The sequence below is a fragment of the Diadema antillarum genome, unplaced genomic scaffold, assembly GCF_040938485.1.
Source record: "Diadema antillarum isolate AM-2024a unplaced genomic scaffold, OU_Dant_1.0 scf00000120, whole genome shotgun sequence".
Classification (NCBI taxonomy): Eukaryota; Metazoa; Echinodermata; class Echinoidea; order Diadematoida; family Diadematidae; genus Diadema; species Diadema antillarum.
In genome coordinates this window covers 321,563-348,359 of record NW_027271009.1, presented here as the reverse complement: position 1 = coordinate 348,359, position 26,797 = coordinate 321,563, and the positions used below count along the sequence as shown (strand labels likewise).

At 38.9% G+C, this 26,797-nt stretch overlaps 1 protein-coding gene across 1 annotated transcript; it reads left to right on the top strand.

The window, feature by feature from the left end:
- Positions 1 to 139: 139 nt before the first annotated feature.
- Positions 140 to 22,736, top strand: LOC139720063 (DDB1- and CUL4-associated factor 11-like). Its single transcript, XM_071631436.1, has 15 exons — positions 140 to 255; positions 6,143 to 6,195; positions 7,535 to 7,566; positions 8,149 to 8,244; positions 9,689 to 9,753; positions 11,279 to 11,482; positions 13,107 to 13,150; positions 13,879 to 14,005; positions 15,256 to 15,313; positions 16,121 to 16,306; positions 16,685 to 16,838; positions 18,154 to 18,266; positions 19,087 to 19,126; positions 20,236 to 20,342; positions 21,260 to 22,736. Exons 1-15 carry the CDS (start codon positions 140 to 142, stop codon positions 21,491 to 21,493), a joined length of 1,629 nt encoding a protein of 542 aa, XP_071487537.1. The 3' UTR covers positions 21,494 to 22,736.
- Positions 22,737 to 26,797: the final 4,061 nt, after the last annotated feature.

Below are 26,797 nucleotides of genomic sequence, written 5' to 3'. Positions count from 1 at the left end.
TCTGCTGATTGCGTTGCCATCTCGATCACACTCGACGATGTTTCGATTTGCCACGAGAATGGCGATGTGATGCATGACGTAATTACAGTGCAAACACCTTCCTGCCGCGCCAATTTTGCAATCACGAACGTTAATCAACATGGCGAATCTCGACATCTCAGAAATACTTATCAGCGCATATGTTTCAGATATTTTGGACGACGAAGAGTTCCTGCTGCTGTACGACATCAACCAGCCGAGTGACTCGGACTACCAGTAAATTATGGGAATGACAGACAGTATCAATCAGTCTATTGTAAACTTTAATTAACTCACAGTCACTGATCTGGTCATTGATATTTGTATAAACAAGTATTTTAACATTGTCATGATTGTAGATGTAGGCCTATGCATGTGTGTAAACGTCACTTAGGGGTAAACTAACTGCGACCAGCAGCCCCATACGCATATATGCTATGCGTATGGGGCTGGTCGCAGTGACTAAGGGGTAAACGTGGTAAAAATGACTGACCAGGGGCAGGCTTGACCAGGGGCCCGTTATCAGTGACAACAGCCACATTTCTATGACAAAATTGCTCTCCGCCAATCAGATGCAAGAATTTCAGTAGCCTGTCACATCTATGACAACTTGTCACTAATGACAAGTTTTATGAAACAGGTCCCTGGAAAAACATGTTTAGTTCTTGTCCTTCCATGTCCGTAGGTCCTACTGTAACTGCGACAGCCGCCACACGCAGTGTGGCGGCTGCGCCGTGCTCCCATAAAAGATCTTCATGTTGAACAAACGGCTGCCTTTGCGGCGCTATATTTCCTTAATTTTTCAACAGAAACTACTAGGAATACTTACATGGGTCAATGAAACCTAAATGACTATCATCGGCGACTGATGCATTTCATTGCTTGTGATGCACAAAATGATGTCTTATAAGCAGCTCACCGATGTTCACAGAATTCACAATCACTTGCACAAGCGCACAGAATACTTGAACTAACATAAGCGAAACTGCGGGGAAGCCGCCAGGACCGCGCCTGGCGGCGCGGTCTCCGGGGCTAGTCCTACTGATACTGATAGTGATACAGGTCTACAATACCGTTGTCGTTAGGGCAATTACCCCCTGCCGCACTGGCCCTGTGCCTGGGCAATTACCCCGGACCCTTCCCCTGGCCCTAATCCTAAGGTTAATCCTATAAATCCTGAACGCTGAACCGAATCCTAACCCTAACCCAAAGCTCCTAACCCTCAGCCTTATACCCTAATCTTGAGCTTTAAACCTTACCGGTACCACTAACCAGTATTTAGCTGGGGGGTACTTAGTAGTGTATATTGCCCTCTGGGGGTAGTTGCCCGAATACGATATGAATTCTGAATATGATACAACCTATATAGTCCACTGCACGTTTTCATGCATGTTGACATAATGAATGGCTTCACTTCATTACATTAGTCTTCAACACTCGCAACTGTTATATACTTTTGGCAGAATTAAACACAGGTAAAGTATACGTTCAGCACGTTAAACAAAAAAAAAAAAAGCACACTCACTGGGCGTGAGCATGGTAGACACATTGACATAAACAGAAAAATCTCTTGTCCGGAGGAGGCTTTATTTATTTTTTTACTTTATCAGCTCTCTAATTCACTGTTTAGGAGGGGTTTCCTTGATTAAGCCAGATGCAGTCTCTGCAGAACACATCCCCAACGACCAGATAAAGGCCAATCTTTCAGTCAAGTAGACTGTGCTCTACTTGTGTTTTCTGATTCCATGTCCACAAATTTGAATGACTTGGGGAATTTCAGCTTTTCAGTCACCTTCATTTTAATTGTTGTGTCGGTGCATAGACGAAATTCCAACTCTTATATTGTTGTCTTTACAGAACGAGTGGAATGCTATTTTCCCCAAGAATAGCTGTCTTTTTGCAGGGGACGGTAGCTTTTGTGGTTTCGCGCATGCACAAATCCATTGCATGGCCAAATGGCTGTACTCCTTGGCCTACCGTTGTGTTTTGAAAGCGTGCTAGTAACACGTACAGCGTACCAGGGTTATCAAATGCAGACATGCTTTGGAAAATTATTCTTTTTTTTCACCCCCATGGATACTGTTTATAGATTTTTGTTATGCTGGACATTCCGTGAGTGGTGTTGTACAGTGTACAGAAGAATTAAAATTCTAGACCTTGCTTTGGGTGTTTTGACGTACATTTTATAAAAAGTCTATGATTATATGGTTTCAAGTGAGCACTGCTACGCACTAGATGCGTTGTCGTGGGGGCACTGTGGCATAGTGGATAAGACTCCTGACTCCCGATCGGAAGACCCCAGTTCGAATCCCGCCCATAACATAGTGCTTACATCCTTGGACAAAAAGTTTTACCCACTGTGTCCCACTCGACCCAGGTGTATAAATGGGTACGTGGCAATGCTAGGGTAATAATAATGATAGCAGGGCCCTCTGGTAGAGCAGTGGCAACACTGAAGAGGTTACCGTGGGTAAATAAAACATTATTATTATTATTATTATTATTATTATTATTATTATTATTATTGTTGTTGTTGTTGTTGTTGTTGTTGTTGTTGTTGTTATCATTATCATTATCATTATTATTATCATTATTATTATCATTATTATTATTGTGTCAGCATGACTTTTGCACACAATCACAAAACAGTGACAAATTTATTTACTCAAAAGTCTAGAGTCTACCATTTGTAGTAATAGAAAACATCACATGTTAAGTCTCCACACAATGCAAGTTACTTGTAGCTGGGAGAGGAAGTGAATTGTGAGTAAAGCTTTTAGGTGGGTTTGTGCATGTATTGGCAAAATATTCTAACTTGGTGTGCAATTGACTGTGTCGCGTGTGCGAGTATGGTGAGTATGGCACATATAAAAGAGTTTGCCAACTTTTCTTTTGTGTTAATGGAGATTATATAGAGTTTATATGCCGGTATTGATAAGCCCCCAATATTTTATTTTTATTCATTTATTTATTCTTTAACTATAAAGGCAAGTACAATTGTACACCCCTGATAGACCCATGGCATGGCCATACCCCCTCAGAAAAGTCTTATCAGTATTAAACTATTAACCTGTAGAGCGCGAGTCCTGAGTATACTCGGGCAGGGGTCTACGGGAATTGTGTGTTGCAGCAAAATCAGTCCATCCTCAATGAGTTGAAAGAAAAGAGTTTTGAGCTGAGTTCGAATGACTTCAGAATTGTTACCAACCCCATGACCGTACTACGGTACTTCCTGAGATACTAAGTAGACCTACAGTCTGTCCTCTGTCATTTGGCCATGGCAGGACCGATGCCTGTCCGGATTAGTCTGGTTTCCAGACCCTTTGAGCGAAATAGTATGGGCAGAGGGTCTGGAAGCCAGACTAGTCCGGATAAGCGATATGGCCAGATATGGAGAACAATTTTAAAGATTTACAATTGTGGCGAGTGGTTTGTGCGGCACGGAGATGAACGCAACACGCTGCCTCCCCCCATTCTGTACCGGTATCAAATGTTGTGACACCGAATGAGAATAGTGCTAGTGCTGGCTCAATGGGTCAGCGAACACCACTGAGACTCAAAATCACCTGGACCCAAAATGGCTGTCTGAACCACGCGAGCTTCCGAATGGACGCACACTCTCAGTGTGCATGCGCATGAAGAGAGGCCAAAAGAGCCACACGTCTTCTGGCCTCTCTCCTCCAATCACCGCAGCTCGCGGTCACAATGTTTGTGTATGATGCGTACACACACACACACACACACATCCACGTGTCTCAGTGGCAGCATTGTCCCACACGTTTATGGATATAGCACTGAGTCTGGCATTGCGCAATTGCATGCACAAACTTTGGTCGTTTGGGAGTTTATGAAATAACGTACCATTAGGGGTGAGGATCGTCAAACTTTTATGTACGAATACAAGTAGGCTGCCAAACCAGTGGTAGCTATTACACTACAACAATAGTGTGATTTATTCTATCTTACTTATTTGTCACAGTTAGGCCTAAAGGCATAACATGTTTTTGTAGGAAATTTCATAGGTTAAATTGCATGACATTTATGTGAGTTTTAATTGAATCTGAACTCACTTCTTTACTCTGTATTTGTTTTCAATGTGTGGAGGCGTTTGGATAAGAGAGGGCCTGATAATTCTCCATAATGAATCGCATATAGCCGATATACAGTGATATCAGCTATCGATATCAACATCCGCGTATTTTTGCTGGGAAGCTCACTTCTGGTAACAGCTTTGAAATGGGTATTTCATCGTATTTTTCCGCTTGGCATAATCTGCCCAACACAAGGCTGCCTCGCAGGAAACCCCATCTCTTCGCTCCTGAAAAAAAACAACCAAGCTTGTCTGCTTGAGGTGAAATCAATAATTACAAACAGTGTCGCATAGATCGAATTTGCACAGCACGTAAACTGATAACGTCATATAAAAGCAAGAAAGCCGGCCAGCCGGCCGGCCATGCATGTGCATGATATGCATCAATCGCCGACTAGCCAACTACCCTTCCCAGCACATCCGGGTACTTTGAAGGGAATTTTTGCTATCGATAGCTGATATCGCTGGATATCGGCCATATGAGATATCCAGAATTAAGAAGAGACTGTGTGTATGGTAGTCATTTTTGACACGCATCTTCTTTTGAATATTTTGCACATATACTGTGTCTGTTATATACATATAACAGACATGGTTATAGCGAAATTCCGGTTACAACGAAGTTTAAATTCAGGCCGCAACACTATCCACTCTATGTATTTTTATTACCTCTGCCAAGGGAGGAGGTTATGTTTTCGTTACCGTTGGTTAGTGTGTTTGCGTGTTTGCGTGTTCGTAAGTTAGTTTGTCCGAGTGCAAAATAACTCAAAAAGACTTGCAGGAGAGGTTGAGAATGACACAAGTAACAAACGATTAACTTTGGTAGTGATCCGAGAATGTTTGGGGAATATATGAAGGATTTTTGATATTTTGGCAGGTAGGGTCAATGAACTTGGGAGTTCAGGCTGCATGTATTTGAGGTTTGTATGCACGCACTAAAGTGCGTGCTCTAGTTTCTGCAAGGGTGAGATCGAGACACGCGTGCAGCTGAGGGTTTATGACGTAACAAAGGCTTCTATATTGGGAAATTGGGTGACTTTCAGCTCATGCTACAAGTACGTATAGGTGGAAATCACTGATACAGTATCTCTAATGGAAGAACAAGATCAGTGGTGGAAATGAGCTGCATGCTTGGTGGAGGTCTGCATTCTCAGAGTGCTTCTCTAGTTGTTTATTTGTTCCGTTATAACTAAATTTCGATACATGTATAACGAAAGAAACCTGCCGGTCCCGAGGACTTCGTTGTAATGGGAGTCCACTGTATTGCATGCACAGATTATTTTGCATATGTGACCCTGCACCTCAAAACAAACAAAAAGTCGCCAGACATGAATTCTTAGTTAAGACCATATTCTAAAAGAGCAGACTTTAAGCTTTAAAATGATGTATAACTCAAATCAAATGGACTCTCCTAACCTATCTAAATACTCGAAAGAAAGCACAAACTCTGGAAAAGTGTGAACTGAGTAAAGAGGCTCTGAAGTACAGTGTCTATTCAAGAGCTTAATCTTTACCAAACCGTGCTGGCTGTGCGATGAATGGGACAAAAAACAGGAAGTAAACCACCAGAGTAACAACAATGAAGAGATTATTAGATTAAACTGAAATTAAGCATGCCTCATAAACACATTCCGTCCATAATTAATGCCAACTTTCAAAGCAGTAGCATTATTCTTTCAAAAGTTATTAGAGTTGAAAGTGAAGAGTGTGGACGAGGTTTTTCAGAAATGAGAAAGGGATTCTAAAGCCACACCTAATCACACTATTCTACCAAAAATGTTCGAGATAAACTGCTAAAAAACACACTTTCCTGCCCGATTTCTGATACCAAATTTTAGCGTAATGTAAAAGAAGACCTGCTCTTTAAGAAAATTTGAAAAAGTCAAGTTCGGCTAGGTTGACCCATTTCACTTATTTTCAGTCCTCACGCAAAATCAGTGTGTGCGACTTTATGTTCGTTTTGAGGTGCACGGTCACATATAGACTCTGGGCCCATTTCTCTGTTGAAGTCTTCTGTCTCAACATTTGATATGTTCTTGTTTTTGGCAGTGAGGATGACGAGGACTACATTGAGTGCCATCCAGAAAGTGAGTCCATTTGCATTTAATCTCATGGCTTTCCCCAAGTCTTATTTACAAGGTGTATTGTGCAGCAATAATATGATTACTGAGAATAAGCAAACGATTGATTGCTATACTAATTTCCTGTATATTTCCGATTTCAATGAACTCTGCTTGTTTTTGATTTTATGATGGTGAATATCTTTATGCACTATAGAATATCTCCCAAACTTTTTGCATGTTTTTGTGTACTCTCAGACACTCCATGCTAAAGGCAGTTGAAACCCAAATATGTGTATAAATAGTAGGGAATGCGGCAACATAGTAGAACATATTAACAAACTTGTCAGACAATCCATTCAAAAGCTACAAAGTTTTAAAGTTTTGATGCAGCCATTGCAGGATGAGAAGATGAGAATACTTTGTGACATCACATATGGATAACAATATAAAGACAATTTGAAGAAAATTTCAACACATTTTCACTTTTCCATATCTTGGAAATTACTCAATGCGTAAACTATCTCTGAAAGAGTCAAAAGTCCAGTAAAAATCCTCAAATTCCCAAATACCTGCTCTCTTAGACAATTAAATATAACCATTCATCCAACCAAACCTAGTTCAAGGAAAGTGAACATTCGACACGTTTGTGACGAACGTGTCATTTTGATATTTTGCCAATTATATGAAACTGTCATCACACTCTATCAGGGCATACCATAAACCTATTGGGAGAACCATGCATTTTGGCAGAGGCATACCGGTCGCCATAGTGACATTTCTAGGGGTTTTTTTTTTTCTTTTTTTGCTCCTCTGGTGACATTGAGAACAGTCAAGTGTCATTGTTCATCCATGTAGAAGTGATTTTTTTTTTCAGGAAAGTTTGCACATTTTGTGATCAACTCATAGACAAACACTGTAGAATATCAACAAACTACTATCAGTGATTGGTTATGAGTTTTTGTGCTGATTAGTTTTCATTATGTACAGAGTGCGTTTCAAAAATTGATGATTCTAATTTCATATCTTTTGTAGATTTGTGAAATTGTGGCTGCAGGTAGTCCAGCAGTCACATATTCGACAGATCACATTTATTCAATAAGATGCACTTATAAGCTAATCAATCTCCCCATAGAGTTATAATCATGCTGGGGGGGGGGGGGGGGGGCATTTCATGAAGCATTTTGTCTGACAAAGTTGTTGGACAAATTTGCCCTCAGCCAATCAGATGCAAGAATTTTAGTGGCTTGTAACATTTTGTCAGAAAAATATTCAACGAAAACGCTTCATAAATGCCCCCTGGCAGATATTTCTTTCCAGACGAAATATATTGGGACAGTTCTTGTTTTTGTTTCCCCTAAAACAGAGGATGCTGCACCAGACACAAGCAAACTTGATGTAAGTATACATTACTCCTATACCTGAATTGAATTTGAAGTGGTTCCGGTACACATCCCGTAGGTACTTCTTTAAGGGCTCTGACAAAATCTAAGTAATCATTTAAAAAAAGGAGAGATATAAAGGAGGAAGTTGGGGGGGGGGGGGGGGGGGGGGGGGGGGGGGGGGAAGTGGCAGAATGATCCACTGTTGAATATGTCATTTGCAAGGGTTTTTAATTTCATGTGTATGCTATGTGCATATACCTTTATGGAATAGATCCGTGTGAAAAGTGGCCATCAATGATAATACCAAACATATCACGGTGAGTAAAATGGTGCTGCACATTATCAGCATAGTGTTGCAGCTACAACTCTGTATAGTAGCAATATCCAGGCAATAGTTTATACATTGTGTACAATGCACAGATCACAGCACACCATTCTCTTTCAAGCACTTTCAGTTTTGACTTATCTAGGAATAAAGTGTAAGTTATTAAAATGTAGATGTACACGACCCTCAAGAAGACAGAATTGTGTGTATATGTTCTTTGCTGTTGAAATTCACTGGCTTAATTGGCTGTTCTTTGGTGATTATCCACAGGCCAGTGATTTAAAGCAAGAAATGCTGTGTCAAGGTGGTGCTGCTCACAATGCTACAAAACCACCAAGGGCAAAGGTCATGCGGATGCTGCAAAAAGTAAGCGATGCATATGTAACACTTTTTGGATGCTTTGATTTTTAGTTTGTGATTAATTACTGTATACGCTATTATTTTCATGTACAGATATTTTCGCGAATGAGGAGGTCGTGGACATTTTCGCTAGAAGTTGTTAAATTCGTGAATTGATGCCAATGTTAACTTAAATGCACTATTACCCTAACGCGTGGAGACATTTTCGCGTGTTGTTAAATTCACGATCTAACTGTGATTCAAGAAGTTTGAGAAAATTATACCCTCGGGAAAATAACAGCTTATACAGCATTTTTTTTTTTTTTTTTTTTGGGGGGGGGGGGATGTTTGTTCTTGTAAGAGACTGACAGAAGCAAAATCTTTGACCCCTTCTGATGGGTGTAGGTATTGAACCCTAATATAAAATGCATTTTGTTTAATAGTAATTCAATTTGTCATGCAGCAGCTTGCTTATTAACCCTTTCTGTGCTTCGTTTGGCGTTTGGCATGCACACTGGAATGCTTTCTTTACCTATGGGCACAGACATTTAGGAACCAATTGTTAATGAATAGAGAGTTTCGATATTCCCCCTACCAGGTAAATCCATATTGTGCCACTATGGCCCTTCCATTGAGCCAGGGTACATTGCTACACCAGAGTTGGTTTGCTAAATTCACAACTTGCTCAAGTTTGGATGTATTGCTTAATGCTTTTTAAAAAGCTTGGCAAGTTTTGAAGCCATGTGCCTGGACATATTAATAGTTAGTGCAACAGTAGAAATTGATTGGATTGGTACAAGACTTTCCATGCTTTGACATAATTGATTACAAATTGAATTCTCATATTTGTTTTCATTTTGTGTGTGGATAGTTCTATTGGTAATGGCATTTTGTGGTTTACAAGTCAGGGGAAAACAATACAGAGCAAGTGACTTTTCTCAGTCTGTAAGCAGTTCAAATAGAAGATGGAACAAATGTTGATCTTTAGGTATTAACATGTGTGTCAAGGGTGGCAGATAGTGCATTGTCATGGTATTAACATTAAGAACAACCTTAGGAAAAAATTTTGCAAAGTGTACTCAGCATATCCATATATCAGTTTGAGTTATATGTGCAGTAATTCTTTTGCATGAAGTTATGCATTGAGAACAATCTTTCATGTGTGTATACCCATAGTTATTCGGTCGTTTCTCACTGTTTCATGAAAATTTTGCAATTTCACTTGGGTATCATTACAGGAGTGTCATACCTGTAAGTTACTTTGTGGCCGTTGTTATACACATGGCATTACTGTGGGATGGGGTATCAACCCATTGAGGATGAGTCCAGATTGTACTCGGGTAGGTATCTATGGGAAATGTGTGTTGTAGCAAAATCAAACCGTCCTCAACAGGTTAATGGCCTTTGATGATATATTCTTGTTTGTTTCTTTTTTTTTTGTGATATTTTTTTTGTATCAATCTCTCAACAGAGACAAATTGGTGATTGTCCATCACATGGATTCTCGGCGAGTGACAGACATGGTCTTGGAGCTCTGTAAGTTCTATACTGGCTTGTCTTTAGACCCTGTCCTTGCTTCTTGCTCTGAGTCAGCATATGAGAACCAGAGATGCAGCAAAAATGACCAATTTTCTAAATATTGTACTGTGTTTCTCACCTGACATCACTGCTGACATGTACTGCAAAAATGGAAACTTTCATGATGTGTAAATTTTTGCGCATTTCGTGCAACCAGAAGCTAGTACGAAAATAAAAGCGTGCAAATATTTTTGCATGACATATGTTTCTGTAGTTAGTGTCCTGATTCTGCAGAATTAAAAACATGCAAAATTCACCTTACCCATCTGGGCACAAAAAATTGCTCGTGCGAAAATATCCACTTTTACAGTACTTGCCAAAGACAATAACCATAGCACTCTATGACTCAGTCGACTGCTTGCCAGCTTTGCATAGCTTGCTCAAACACACAACCATGCACAAATTTATTTGTTTTGAATACCGGCCATTTGCAAGAAAAATAGCCAGAGGCTTATCACAAGATTTGCATTGCAGATAAGCATGCTATTTACTCTCCAATTTTGCTGATACTGCCTTTCTAGCATCAATGCTTCTACAATTGTAAAGTTAACTACCCCCAAGCATGTTATCCTTCGATATAAACATGTTTTGTGAAACCCTGCAGTGAAGATTAGATGGAACCATTTCATGTGACCCTGCATCACTAAACCACCCCCCCCCCCAAAAAAAAAAAAGAAGAAGAAGAAGAAGAAGAAGAAATAAATAGATAAAAATTGTCACCAGACATGGATGTTTAGCTACAGGCAGATTCTGAAGAGTGAGGTTTAATATGGTCTGAAATGACATATAGTTCAATATCTAAATGGACTTTCCTAACCCATCTAAATAATGAAAAGAAAGTACACACTCTGGAGTATTGTGTACTGAGAAAAAGAGGTTTTGGCGAATAGGGTTAAAAATCTAAGTGCTGAATCTCACCCAGCAGTGCTGTGTGCAATGAATAGAACAAAGAACAGGATATGAGAACTTCAAAGCAACCACTGAAGGGATTGTTGAACTAAACTAAGTTTGCAACCTATTATGTTCATTATATTCATGGCACCATCGAAAGTTATTCGAGTTTAAAGTGAAGAGTGTTTGATGCTTTTCTCATGTTCTGAGTCTGTAAAATATCTAAGATAGCCTACATCAGACCCAAACAAATGTTTTAGAAAAACTGCACATAAATATAAGAAATCTTCCATTTGTTTTATGATCCCAACTTTAGAAATATATAGGAAAAAAGCTCTGTCAGAAAATATTAAAATAAAACAAATTGACTGTGTTGACCTATTTACTTATTGGTAATCGCCTCAAAAGTATGTACATATATTATACATGTAATTATATATCTGTACTTTTTGGTACTGTTGTTTATATTTTGACGTAAAAATTGGTGATGTGGTCATGAGGATTTCATTTGTACAAGTGGAGAAATAAAGCAAACTGAAGATGAAACTGAAGGTGCTTTGCCTTTTTATCCTTTTTATGGCTCCTTACCAAGGTTCCTGCCAAACCGTCGCCGAATCGTGTCCAGGTATCCCTCCAAGGTCTTCTGTGGTACCTTCTCCAAGGATGGCTCCATTTTCCTGTCAGCTGGCCAGGATCAGAGCATCAGGATATACGATGTCAAGAACAGCCGCTTCAAGAAATTCAAGGAAATCCAGGCCAAGGATGTTGGCTGGAGTGTAGTGGACACAGCGTTCAGGTGAGCTGCAGTGGTTATGAGGCAATGTGTTTGTTGTGTATACTTAATGATATCTGTACTTAGTTTTAGGCAACTTATATCTCATTTATACTGTGGGTGAAATTTGGAGCCTCCTTGGGGAGGTTTGAATGCCTGCTAGAAAAAAGTGGTCTCTTGTCTGTTTATACTGCTCAGGCCGCCTGCCCCAAAGGGGGCCCTGACTGGCTCATTTTCATGGTAACCGAGTTCCCCTCCAACAAACGGCACAGGCTTTTGAATTTCTTACATAACCACAGTGTGATTGATAGCGACAGTGTGCTAATTTGTGCACCGTTTATCAGTGGTAACCAGTCATGACGGCTAGCTTGTTTACATATGCTGGCTGTGATCTTCTGTAATTTACCCTAACTAGGCCGGGGGGCCTCCGAGGCCCCCCCCCCTCGACATTTCGCGCTATGTATCGCTATCGCAAAAAGCTATCGCCGCGACGTTTCATGACTTTTTTCTTTCGAGTCTTCCGCATCTTTTGACACCAAATTTGCGATACCCAGGCGCGCGGTTCCGAAGTTGCGCATAACTATGCATGTGCATGTCAGACCAAAAATTGCTCAAAAACGTGAATTTGTGTACAATTTCAATGCAAACTGTTTTTACAGACAAATTTCATAAAAGCATGATTATTTTGGGGTTTTATTGATTGAAATCAATTAATAACATATTTTCTTGTTCGGAACGGTGTCGCGGACAAATTTCATCGAAAAAACAATGAAAAACATAAAGTCGAAAAACAAAGAAATACATAAGAAATTCAAAAAACAATAAAATAAAATGATTGCGCAGTTTTTTTCTCTTACATTTGCTAAGGACACTAAAAAGAGTATTTACACAAAAAATGTGCCTGTTTTGAGCTTTATTTAGTGATTTATACCAAATTGTCTGATTGCATGCACCATTATGCATAAATTAGCATAATTTAGTGTAAATGATAATTTTTGCAAAATTAACTTCATGGTACTTTAGATTACATCATAGGCAATGTGTGTGCCAATTTTTGTCGCGATGGCGCAGTCGACGGCCGAGATCTGGAGGGGGGCCTGGGAGGCCCCCCCATCATCTACCTAAATAGCCCGGCCTAGTTAGGGTTAACTTCCAAATCAGCAAAAAAAGCCGCTTCTCGAAAACTGAAGTGTTTATACTGCAGCCAAGGCCCTTCAAAGCTGTAGATGGTTTCAGGACCCCATCTAATGGGATTTCCTTTTCTGAATTCTGTCTATTTATACTGAGCTGAAAGGCTGCTGGAGGCTGCTCAAAGAGGATTCAGAACCCCCTTTTTGCTTAATATAAAACGGGATAAAATACAACACCAAGAAGACACATCTGCTCATTCTTATGGTATGGTTCCAACGCCAGTTGATCGTGCAATGCTCATGTGCAGCATACAGGGACTGTCAGCGGTGGCTTATTACCATGTATGTGCTGTGAATATGTAACAAAGTTCATAATACTTCACATGTATTTTGATTGTTTCTTTGATTCTCTTTCTTTCATTTGATGTTGGTATAAAGCAGTATATATTACCTGTGCTAAAGTGTTCATCCATCGTAGTAACGTTCAAATAAATCTGAGAATTCTATCTCTTATACAGCCCTGATGGAAACTACCTGATATATTCCAGTTGGTCTGACTATAGTGAGTATTGTGTAAAAAGAGTAATCCTAATCCTGGACATTTTCTTTCATTATTTTTCTGCATAAATCTCAGCTAACAGGGAATAGTTATGTTGATGTCATTCCTTCCGTGATACCCTACTTTTGATGAATTTAAGTCATTTATGAACTCTTTTCAAAGTTTTCATTAAGCTTTCTTATGATTTAGCACTGTCAGGTAAAAAGGTAAAAAAAAGAGAAAGTTATCAGGAAGGGTGCCTTGTTGATATCCATGAATTCAATCAAAATCTGACTCATTTGAAAGAGATAAGAAATAGTTTACTTTAGTGTATGTGTTGTGAGAAGGGATCTCTTCCAAAGGCATCTGCATCAAGAGATAGATACATCAATTTAATTAAAAAAAAAAAAAAAAAAAAAAAAGGTTATTGCGCTAATGTGCAAGAAAGGATAGTATGTGTTGGAGGCACCAAGTTAGGATGTGTTGAACTGAGTGAGAACTTTTGCATTCAAAGCTTGACATTAACTACTTCTTGTGGTCATGTGAGTCAGAGCTCCAGTTACATCCATGTAGACTTTCTCAGATGTTGTAGTGTAAAATCCTTTGGGCAGTTTTTGACTCTTTCTATTTCGCAGCTGTTTCGTCTCCCATGTGGCTTGCTTTGCACAATGTAGGTATACTATTTTTATGACATGGTCTGTAAGCAGATGAGTGAATAAATGCGTTTACTTAATGGTTAATCTTTTCTCCAGTTCATCTTTGCAACATCTATGGGGACTATGAGACCCACACTGCCCTGGACCTGCAGCCGTTAGCAGGGGGCCACATGTGTGCCTTCTCCATACAGTTCTCCAATGACAACAAGGAGATCCTAGCAGGGTGAGTCGTCATTAATGAAAATATAATAAATAAACCATAAAGAACATTAACAGAGAAAGGAAGGACACAAATCAGAAATTTTTTTGTGTAAAAAACATTCATGAATTTTGCGAGGAACAATGTTTCACGAAAGTAGGATGTCCACAGAAGTGTTTGTTCACACAAGGCATCAAATGCCACTGGGGATTCAGGAATCAAGCTGTGAAAAAGGTCGCCAGTACCCGTTTTCGAAATTTGTATGCCACGAATGTTTCTGGTTTCACAGTGATGTATTGCTGCCATTGCTGCCCCCCCCCCCCCCCCCCCCCCCATGAGCTAGAAGACTCCTTAAGAAATGCATCAATGTTCTTATCTTTTGCTGCAAGACAGAAACCTAACTCATGATGTGTTTTGGTGTGTTGTATGTTTCTTAATACAAGGTTAATGTTGTATTTCTTTTCATCATGTCAGTTATTTTATGTTATAGTAACATTGGTATTAGTTGTGCTTGATGAATGCAGTTGATAGCCCTCATATTTAGTAGGCAGAGCACTCTGGAAGTGATATTGTAGTCATATGAACTTCTGATCGGCAAAAGTGTTGTAGGATGTTGTCTCCCTGTGCCCTGCAGTTATTTGATCTTACGCATATCAAGGATCAGAAAATGCACCCCTTTGACCCCATTGGAGACTTTCTGTAAAGCAGTCCGCCGATGCTATGTACGTTTGTTCTTGTAATAGCTCTCAAATAAATGCATCAGTCAAAGTACTGTAAAAGCATAAATTTTTGTGCGAGTAAGTTTTTGTGCCAGGTTGGGTAAGATGAATTCTTCTGATGGTCATGACAGCTGAGCAAGCACTTTAAAGAGTTTATTGCTGCCACAGTGGTTCAGAACTTAAGCAGCACATACTACAGTGAAAGGTAATTGGTCCGTATTATGACAGCAAATCTAATCACACTGCCGGACTAGTAAAAATGAAGAAAACTACAAATATTGTAATAGACACCCCTACAATGCTATACCTACCTTGAAATCAGAGATCTGAAGTGCTGTGACATATGATACTCCCAAAAAGTGCATGCTTTTTTTTGTTGGTTTTGTGTTCAGTTAAGATTTCCATTTTGACAGCACTTGTGTAATTTTCTGTAGTGAGTTGTCATTTATTAATACTGCAATATCTGATATCCTTGTGTGTTCAAACATGCTTAATCTCTCGCCATTCCTTCTCGTTTTCCTCCTGAACGCTGCATTGCTTAAAAACATACTACAGAGCGAATGGTGGATGTCTGTATATCTATGATCGAGAAAACAATGGGCGAACCTTGAGGGTAAGCAGGCAGATGGCTGATCTGTGCAAAAGTAATGCTCTTTTTGACTTTTGGATAATTATGTATGTAGATCACAAGATGATCCATCTGAGCAATCTGTTTCATGAGTTTCATTCTGCTTTAAAGGAAACTATCATGCATAGATTGTTATATTAGGAGATGATCTTCTATGTAATCCGGATGAGTGTACCAGTATGTGCAAGGCTGTTTAATAATGTGAAATGTGGGTAGACTTTAGCAATTTTCTGACCTGAAATTCAAGAAACTTATGTATTTTCATCAGTGAGTATGTAAAGTTGCAATAAAGATGAGTCCTTTTGTTTAACCCTTGCTGTGCTTTAATTTTGTCACCCTTTAGCACAAACTGTATTTTGGAGTGTTTCTTCTCTGGTTAGTACTGACGTCTGGAAACTAATTGCAAAAAAAAATAAAGATGACCTTTTCCCCATTAATCCTGTGTGTGTCATGATAGCCTTCCCGTTGAATTGAGCCACAACACGATGCCTGAGTAGGCTGACTTAAGCCCGCCGCACACTAAACACCTCACGACCTTACGACTGACAGACTTTGGATCCGAAATAAATCACAGTATCCTCAGAATGATTTATTTCAGATCCAAAGTCTGTCAGTCGTAAGGTCGTGAGTCGAATAGTGTGTGGCGGGCTTAACTTACTAATGAGGTCAAGTGTGATTGAACTAAACGAGTGCTGATGATAAAGCATGGCAAGTTACAGGCAAGTGCATGGACACTGCAACACTCAAAGGGATAAAGTATTACAAGTCGTTTCCCCAAAAAAACCTTCACAGGTAGAGGCGCATGAGGATGACGTGAACGCTGTGTGCTTTGCAGACAGCAGCTCCCAGATCCTCTTCTCAGGGGGTGACGACGGGATGTGCAAGGTGTGGGACCGAAGGATGCTGAGTGAGACCAACACAGCTCCCGTGGGCACCCTGGCTGGTCACATGGATGGCATCACTTTCATCGATACCAAGGTAATCTCTCCTATTTGATATCAGGATTCAAATCAAATGTAATGTCCCTGTTATCGTAAGGCTTAACCTTATGTGTGCTTTGAGTGCTGATTGGCACAAAAACAAACAAACCCATAACATTGTACAGACTCTCCATAGTCTCTGGAGCAGAAAGCATTTCAAAAAAGAAAAGAAAAAAAAGGTGGTTTTGTGATGCAGGGTCACATATCTATGTACATGACAATGCTTCATTACAGGGATACATGTTTGCCATATTGAATATGAACTCAATTAATATGCTGTAGCCTCCACCACCACCACCCCCACCCCCCTTCTCCAAACTTTTCAACATTTTTCCCTCTTGGTCATCTCCATGTCACCTGTCCGTCTGTCGTACAGGGGGATGGCCGACATCTGATCACCAACTCCAAGGACCAGTCCATCAAATTGTGGGACATCAGGTGCTTTTCACGCAACGATGCCATTGAGGACGGTCGGCGCGTGGTGGCACAGCAGCACTGGGACTACCGGTGTGATCGGGCTCCCAAAAGAAGTAAGTTTTAGTTATCCTGGTCTAGGGGTGCTTCCAAGCACTCTCCTAAAGCAAATCGAACCGTTCTGTCTCCGCGCCAGAGGAGCGCTCGAACACTCCTAAAGTGTACCGTACCAAGCTGAACTGAGCCAAAAGTGGACCACTTTGCGATGTGCTCCAAAAGGGTACCAAAAGTATACCAAAAGTTTGCATGTGAAGAATGTGTGTCACATGCACATACATCATAATGCAAAGGGTTAATTCTCTTTGTTTGAGACAGCTGTAAGTAGTTTTCGTGCACCAGGTGAATGACCCTCTTGCTGCAAAATGTGTGACCTTTTCTAAAAATAACTAATGAGCTACGCTTTCTCAACAGAACGCTTGAATGCTTCAAATCTGGCACAGTTCAGTGTGGTACGCTTTAGTTCAGTTTACTGTGGTTTGCTTGAGAGTGCTCGCATGCACCCCTGAGAAAGGAAAAGAGGAAAAAGAAGGAGAAGAAGAAGAAAACATGTTAACATCAAAATGAAACTTGTTGAACTTGTTGTGGCAGTCACTGTGCAGATGTTCGCAAAACAAATGTAGCCCATTGTATATGTCCTGGGTCACAGAATTTCTAGCCATTGTGCAACTTAAATATTTCATACCTTCATTGATTTAACTTGTTACATTGTTTTGATTTTAAATCTATCACTATTGAGATATACTTCTCTTCATTTGTGGTGCATTTTCTTTAAAACATGCACAATTATAATGAAATTTTGGTTATAGCAAAGTAAAAATTCAGGTACCAAAATGATTATCTGCATATAAAAAGTAACTCTTGGGGATTGTGCCTTCAGCTGTGCTGCTCCAAAACTTTTGAATAAATTACCTGAGAAAATGAGGAAGGCCTCATCACTTGCTGTCTTCAAATCTTTATTGAAGACTTACCTTTTTCAGAAGCCTTTGATTAATTTGATATCTATTTTTCATGTGTCTAATCAGTAACAATGTCAGGAGCTCTGTTACATCACAGCGCAGTAGAGTATATTTACATAGTAGCTGCGTTATACAAATTTGTTTATTTCAATATAACAAAAAAACAACAACTAACAAACAGAAACTGCAGAGTACTTTGTTATAGCGGGGGTTGCCTGAATATATTTTTGATATATTTTTAAAAATTTTTGTGTGTCTGCAGATACTCAGGAATGGGGTTTCTATATACAGATAAGTTGTAGATGTGGATTGATTACCATGAGAGTATTGGCCAAGCACAGGTTCAGTTCTTAATAACTGAAGTCATTTCAGTTTTGAGTGGTAAGATTTGATCTGTGTTGTGGTTTTGCTTCAGCTAAGCGGAAGAAGGGCGTAAAAGGAGACACCTCCCTGATGACGTACCGGGGTCATGGTGTGCTCCACACACTGCTGAGGTGTCGCTTCTCTCCACAGTTTACCACCGGGCAGGTGAGCACTGGTTCAACTTTCCTTCCTCCTGCATTCTTAGAGCTACCGATATCTTGATTTAGAATAATCAAAGTACAAAATATTCCACCCCAATACAATGGTACGTAGCAATGATAATCTATTGCTTGTTGGCTTGGAGTTGTAACATGACAATGCGATTTGAAGGAGCTGTGGATACCATGGTACACATGTTTTTATGTCACTTTAATGCCAGAAATGAAGAAAGATATCATCCAAAAATATACCTTCTGTTTTGTACTGCATTGTGCAATACCTTTCAGGAAAAACACACTGTAGAATAAAAAACAATTTTCCCCCAATCCAACAGCTCCCCACCCCCCCCCCCCCCCCCCCCCCCCCCAAGAGGGCCAAAAAACTAAAATAGAAAAACATTGAAGCTCTATTAACGCGGAGTCCTGAGTATACTCGGGCAGGTGTCTATGGGAAAGGCATGTTGTAGTAAAATCAAACCATCCTCAGCATGTTAATGCAAAAGAAATATTTATAATGAATTTGACATTCACCATGAATAGAAGCATTCAAGATTTTTTGTTTGTTTGTTTGTTTAGTGTTTTTTTTTTTTTTTTGGGGGGGGGGAGGGGGTTATCTCCAGAGTTGTCAATACAGAGTTCTCTGAATTGACGCAAAATATGACATCTTGATATAGTATTTTATATTAGATAATACACATGTATGCTTTGTATGATTCATGCTAAAAAGGTGTACACTTAATGGTATGAAGCATATTGAGGGCAGGACTGGGCACAGTTACCGCACTTTGTCAACCTACCTTATCCGTAATCTTTGTTATCTTTTACAGAGGTACATTTATGCTGCCTGTGCTACAGGTGCCGTTGTAGGTAAGTCCAAAGTGTGTCCTGTGATGCACTTTGATTGTTATGCATAGAGATAAGATTTTTTTTTTCCAAATGACAAAGATTTTTTTTTTCAACATTTTTCAGTGTTTTGTTGTAAGAATTAAGTAGAGATCCATTTTTAATGCATATTAGACAAATAGATGTTTATTGCAACTGACTGACGACATGCCCTCTATTGATGTAAATAAGCACCAACTATGCTGTGTTTTAATAGGCATGATAACAGCCATTATAAAAAAATCATGGGCATGCATAGTTGAGTTGGATTCGGACCAACAATCTCTTGATTACCGTTAAATTTTTTTTTTTCTGTAGTTTTGCACACAAACCATTTTGATTAAGTCCTCTACAAAGACGCAATGTTTGTTTTTGAAAGTTGGGATATCCCATGCTATTATTGGCACAGAATTGTCATACAGACTGCTTTAGTAGCATATTCACATGTCATGAACACTTGCGTCATAAAGAATTATGTGCTACCTTTAAAGTCATGTTTTATGGTTTCTCTGATATTTGCAATTAGAGGTCTTTTGAATCTATTCTTTTTAACACTTTATGGATCACTGATGGTACATCTGTGCGAGTAATGTGTCCTAACCATATTTTATTCAGTAGTGACACTACTAATGAAATTGCACTATTTATGCTTGTAATATGAAGGAAGGGATGATAACAGGGATGAGTTTTCACGTCCCTTCAATATGAAAATTAGATTAAATTAAATTCAATACAATACTGAGTACAATTCAATTGAAATACTGAATCTTTGATGTTATTGTTGCTTTTTTTATTTCAATGAAGCCCTTCCGGATGAGCAATTTCCTCAAAAAAATACAATCCATTAGTCTAATTAAGTAAATTCAAATGCCAAACCTACAATACTATATATTAATAAGAACTAATATTTGTTATATTTAACATTAATATTCATATATCAAATGACTACAGGAAATAAAGTGGATAGGTTTTATGGAAAACAGATGTCGCCTGCCTACTCCTGTACCACTTTACAAGGTTATGCCGTTCCTGGGGGCAGGAGCCTACTATTGTATTGTTGTAGCGTTTGATGCATGTCCTTTTCTCGTTTACAGTCTATGACATACTGACGGGGAAGATTGTCAGCAGGCTCCCTGGTCACGATGATTGTGTCAGGGATGTGTCTTGGCATCCATTCGAAAACAAGCTCATCAGCTCAGGGGTATGTATTCAATCATGGGAAGATGGGATTGAGTCTCAAAGGGTTAATGTGGAGGAGCTTCAGACTAGTTGTTTGTATAGTGGAAGATCAGTTTCTCCAGTTTAAACCCATCACTTACAGGAAAAGATGGGATGTCTGTTGTGTTCAATATCAGAATGAGCAGTGATGATTGTATGTACAGTCAACTTTGCCTAAAGTTGAATCTTTTTGGACTGAAGAAATACTTTGGCATAGAGAAAAATTGACTTGTGAGAGGTATTAAGATCAATAGAATATAAAGAGAAGAGGACTTGAATAGACCTTCAACTTAGGTGATTATTCAACTTAGGCGAGGTTGACTTACGCAAGGTTGACTGTATGGGATTTTAAGTTTATGTCACTATGCATCAATCAGTCACTCATTTATCTCTGGGTGCCTTTGAATATTTTGAGTGTATTCCTGTACAACGTACCACAGAAAATTTACTCTGCGGAATAAGAAGAAAGATAGGTTATCAGTCTTGAGATCTGTGAAAGGCAGGGTAAGGTTGAAACAATTCCTTGAAATTTTTTCCTATGGTTATATGGCTCTACAAATAAACTGTTAATCTACATATAAAATTTGTGCATCCATACTAGTTTGTCACCACAAATTTTCATTTGTAGTCAATAGAATTATCAGTATTGAGATCTGTGAAAGACAGGATAAAGTAGACACAATCCCTTAATCTTTTTGCCCATGGTTATATGGGTTTACAAATGACCTGTTAATCTACATAATTTTTTGCATCGGTAGTTTGTCAATACAAATTTTCACTTTTAGTCAGTTAAATTGTACAATTTAACCGCTGCTAACTATACTAGTAGTGTCTATTGCAGTTTCCCTTGACCAAAGCAAGAAATCAAATATGTGAATAATGTCTTCGTTGCTCATGCAGTGGGATGGCAGCCAAATACTGCACTACTACAAAAGGCCCAGGGACCTGGATGACGATGACTCTTCAGACGAGGACTACTTTCCAGAGAGCAGCAGTGAGGAAGACGACGACGACCAATACGATGATGATTACCTGATGGACGTCTTTGAGTTTGTGCGGAGTACCCAGAGGCGGCGTCGCAGCCGTCGCATCGCAGCGCAGAGACGTCTCAGGTCCGCACATGGCTGCCCATGATGAGGAAAACAGATGGCATCATGCCCAGTCTAAAGTGAACTGCATTCAAATCGATTGTGGCTGTGTGATGGTTAAACATCAGCGATCAGTCTTCTCTGCGATGTTAGAACCTTGTGTGACACTTCTGTTCGCATTGTGTACTCTGTATGCAGAAGCGGTAATGATTGGCAATCAAAAACACAGATTTGCAGTTATGTGCTTTCGTCAAGTCCTCAAAATATGCAAGTCTTCCACCCTAGACAAGATTAAACCAGAGTCTCATTGATAACACATTGAGACTTAGGGGGCCTGTTCTATTTATCGTCATAACAGAATGAAATGAGAAGTTCATTGATGCCTGTGTGAGCTTGGTGTACACATGCATCTTGAGTCAAAGCTCAGTTCAAAGTTTAGTTGTAAGTTACTTCATCACTTTGACACTGCAGCTAGGTCATCACTGCAGTGTAGAAACATGTTAATGCTTCATGATTTCTGCACTTTTTTCAAAGACCATAATGATGATGATGATGATGAAGATGATGATGGGGTGTGGTTGATTAACATGAAAGGTCATTACTGTCATGAATGAAAGGAGAGACAAGTGATAATGAAAAATAGAGTCACAACCGAGATATGATTGAGATATGATTTGTGTGTGTGTGTGTGTGTGTTTTGTTGTTGCTGTTTTAAGTTCTAGGCATGTTTCTTTCAAAATGGCATCCATATGTTTTACTGCAAGCATTATCGTCAAATCCTTGGAACAAACATTTTTTTTTTTTTTTTTTCTGTGGGGAAAAAAATGTTCACTCGAATTGTGAAGTCTTTCTGATGCTGGTCTATGCAAACTTATTTAAAAAATGAGTATTTTGCTGAGAAAAAGAACATATCTAAATGAGGACAGTTATCACAACAGAAATAAGTCATGTCTTATCATCTCTAACCTTGATACTGTTTTATCAAGTAAATCTTTTAACTTTATAGAGACCACAGCACTCAAATTTGTTATGAGACACTGTAGCAAGCACACCTGTGTATTGGTTGGACTAATGAGTGTAAATAGTGAGATAGCTTGAATGGCCGCAGTTAAGATGTCTCAGCAGAAGGAATCAGTTGTAATTATGTGGTTATCTATCGACTACACTGCAGAGATCACTGAATATCTCACACAAAGTATATTGCCGTTAAGTACCTTATGTAAATACCCTCAAATTCAAAGTTTATTTCATGAAAATTGGTTTTGAAATGGTTGAGATATCAAAAGAAATAAAACAAAGGGAATTTGATAATTTTTTCGTTGCCATATTAGCATCGCTTTGTTCTGGATATCTCAGCCACTTCAAAACCAATTTTCATCAAATTAACTTTGAATTCCTCTTAGAAAGATCTGCTTTTTCATATTTCATAAGAGGTTTCTCATTGTGTCACACACACACACACACAGATACTTAACTGCCCCCATAGATTCTGAAAATATATGAGTAGCAAAGAAGTTAATTGAATCCAGAAGCAAGTTCAAATTATAACGTTTAACCCTATTTTAACTGGGCTATTTGAGACCAAGTTTTTACCGGGGGGGTCAATTTTACCTGAACATAGAGCCGGATGTCAACTAAAAGATTACATGGTCATACAATAGAAAAATGTTGATTTTATATTTTTTTAATGAATTAATCATGCAAATTTATGCATGAAATCATATTTTCACCTATAACTCCATCAAAAAGAATGAAGGATTGCTAAATTTTTGTGTCAGAGTTCCTCAAGACACATCAAACAATTTTCTTGTAAAAAAATAGCGCAATCAAAATCCATTTCTTTTGTTTTTTATTGTTTTGTTAATTTCTTATGTATTAAGTTTTTTAGACCTTTTGTTTTCTATTGTTTTTTTGCCAAAATTTGTTGCAGGCACTTTTTCAAGCTTATCTACATTAAAATGGATTAATTTCAATGTTCAAAAGTTGAAATAGTCTAATTTATATCAAACGGAAAAACCCAATTTGCATTGGATTTGCACACGAAATCATGAATTTGAGCTGTTTTCGGGTTGACATGCATATGCAAAACATTGCGTAACTTCAGAACGGTGTACCCGGACGTCGCAAATTTGGTCTCAAAATATGCGGGAGACTTCAATGAAAAAAGTCATGAAACGACGCAGCAAAATTCTTGGCGCGTTTCAGAATCATGGCGCATAATGTCGAGGGGGGGTCAATTTGACCCCCCCCCCCCCCAGTTAAAACAGGGTTAAAACATGGTGAAAGGTGGGACCCACCCAACTAGGGCCACTTTGTTGTTTGACAAACTTTGAATTCCTCTTTGAAATGTCTGCTCTTTGATATTTTATAAATGGTTTCTAATTATCTTACAAAAAGTTAAAATTTGAAGTCCCCATCCCAACCACAACCATACCATTCCTGTACACTGTGCAGCAACGCAAGACCTAGCCTTTTGCCAAGTCTTTGACCTGCTATAATTGCCAGTTAATTGGGACAAATGTTATACTCCCTAATGTCACACATTCATGCAGTGGGGACTTCATTTTTGTTGGCCAGATCTGATTCTGATCCTCAATTAGGACTCAAGAGGCGAGAATCACCTCCCGATGTTGCCGTGTGTCCACCTTTTGAATTTTAAGAAAGGGGAGCTTATCTCAGTGCCTTTGGTAAATACATTTGTATAGTTTTCCTCCTGTCAAGTGAGGCTGTATATAGTGATAAAGAGTTTGCTTTTCCTTCTCTCCTTACCCCTTTAGCATTTCTCCTTGGAGGCCATTGAAGCATACCAATACCCCGAGTATTATGTTTGCAATATTTGTAGAATATGCTTGAGACATGCCCTCTGCAAATAGAATTTTTCCGTCACTCCAATTTTTATTAAAATTTTAGAAAGTACACACACAAAAAAAGACTTGAAATAGACTAGTCGATCACTAGATTCTTTCAATCAAATGATTGCACTATCGATATCTTTTTCCAAAATAGTCTTTGGAGAATAGTGATGAGGAATGCGTGCTCGCAATCGCTAACCAGTCATCTTGGAATCTCAGTATCATTCATAAGAGCGTGCACGTATAGCTAGAACGCACACACATCAGTACTGGCACTTGCAGTACAGAACTTAAACTAGCGGAGCACAAGTGCCAAATTGTTCTAGAGATATGGGCCCCATTTCATAAAAGATGTTAGGATGACAACTCTTGCTGGAATGACAACTTTCCACAGCAAACAGCCAATCAGGAAGCTGTATTTTTGTCGTTACCATGACAATAGTCATTCCAGCAAAGAGTTGTCATCAGATAAACTCTTTATGAAATGGGGCCATGATCTGATTTATTGAAATGTGCATACATTGTACTTTCAGGGACTATCACAGGTGAATTTTGGCTCTTTTTTGTGTATTCTACCTGTATACAAATTTGATTTCCAGGGTTTTGATACACTAGGGCCCGAATTCAAGAAGGTGGTAGAAATGAAACCATGGAGTGCCAAGTGTGGCACGGAATATTTTGTTACGAAATTGGTCATTTCGTCAACAAAATGACCGTTTTGTTAACAAAATTATCATTTCATGGACAAAATATTTATTTAGTTACAAAATGTTGTCATTTCGTCACAAAATGATAATTTCATTGACGAAATGACTGATTTCGTAACGAAATATTCCATGCGACACTTGGCACTCCATGGTTTTTCATCTGTATCACCCTCGTGAATTCGGGCCTTAAAGTTTCATGCAGAGAGGTTTCTTTAACAAATTGACCCATTTGTTCACAAGCATGCTGTCGCCTTATCCACCGATATTCTAGACTTCTACTTTACACAGCAACCATGTAGGTGCAATAAAGGCATTTTGTCTTCTTTTTGTTGTAATTTTTTGTACCACAAGGATTTGATAATTTTGTTGTGTACACATTATACTATATCCACAGAAAGAGTCAGTCATGTAAAGACATACGTTTGACGAGGTTGGCAAGCAGATCTCTGACGACCATGAAGACTGTGTCATACATGTTGTATGCGTATGATCTCTAAATCATTATTGTACATATTATGTACTGAATGTAGAATATATATTGAGACTACCAAATATATGAAAATAAAAAGTTATTGTGTTTTGTGTGCTGTAGCTGTTCATATATTTTGTGTTGCAGCAATACTCTTCACATCTTTCTATGTATAATGTGAAAATATTTCCGCAAGAAAAGATGAAAAAGCAAAGATTGTCCGCTGGTAGCTGTCCACTGCAAGTGAGTATGAAGAAGAAGAAGAGAAAGAAGAAAAAGAAAAAGAAGAGAGAGAGAGAGAGGGAGAAGGAGAAGGAGAAGGAGGAGAAGAAGAAGAAGGAGCAGGCCGGTGAAGATGAAGAAGAAGAAGAAAAACAATGTACATGCTTTTCCAGAGTGTGCATTCTTTCCAATATTAAAGGGGAAATCCAGTCCAAATTTAAGTTATAGTCTGATAAAATAGAGTAAAATCCTACAAGTTCAAGGGTAAAAATTCTTACTGAAATTGGATCTAATACATGTATGAGAAAGTTATGACATTTTGAAGTTTTGCTAATTTCTGCAAAATAGTTATTGTACAGTGAATATGGATATGCAAATGAGTGAGCTACCCATGTCATAACCTACACAATTTTCCATTGATCGTGTACAAAGAAAATGACGAAAATTCATTATTTCTGTCATTGAAGTCTGAAACATGTTATTCCTGGTTGAGTAACTTCACAATAGTGATCAGTTAGGCTGCGTTCACATAGAAGTATACTATTCGGGTATTCGGGCTCGTTTTTCGAGGGCATGCGAATAGCTTGAATCGAACGATAGGATTTCCTCACACCGGTTCACATAGGAGGGCACTATTCGAAAGAACCGAATAGCTGCGAAAAGTATAGCAAAGTGGGAATCGAGCTTGTTCGATTTTCATGCAGCGTATACCGTCTCTCGTTTATGAAATAATGACACTTTTGGTCTGGATTTGCCCTTTAGCAAAAATAAGCATGTAGACTGACATTCTGATGCAGTTTAGAAATTGTTAATAAGATTTGCTGGGATGTAGGAGGAAGAAATCCTCACTGCATGGGATGGTGAGTTGACGGTGTGGGTGGTAGTGTACTTGGTTACCGAATACCGAATACCGAATACTTCTATGTGAACGCAGCCTTAGATATACATTTTGTATATGAGGATTTGAGCTTCTGGCATAATTGCATTTGAATGAATAACTGGAAATTTCAAAAATCTATGTACAAACTATGTGGTAAGTTGTGAGGGAATGGCATGCTCACTTTTCCATTTGCGTATTCATATTGACTGTTCAAGAACCG

Bases quoted from the DNA above. Each gene is read 5' to 3' on its own strand.
- LOC139720063 (XM_071631436.1), top strand. From the start codon at position 140: ATGGCGAATCTCGACATCTCAGAAATACTTATCAGCGCATATGTTTCA. The intron at 15,314-16,120 runs GTAAGCAGGCAG...AAACCTTCACAG, and splicing joins ACAATGGGCGAACCTTGAGG to GTAGAGGCGCATGAGGATGA. The intron at 16,839-18,153 runs GTAAGTTTTAGT...GTTTTGCTTCAG, and splicing joins TGATCGGGCTCCCAAAAGAA to CTAAGCGGAAGAAGGGCGTA.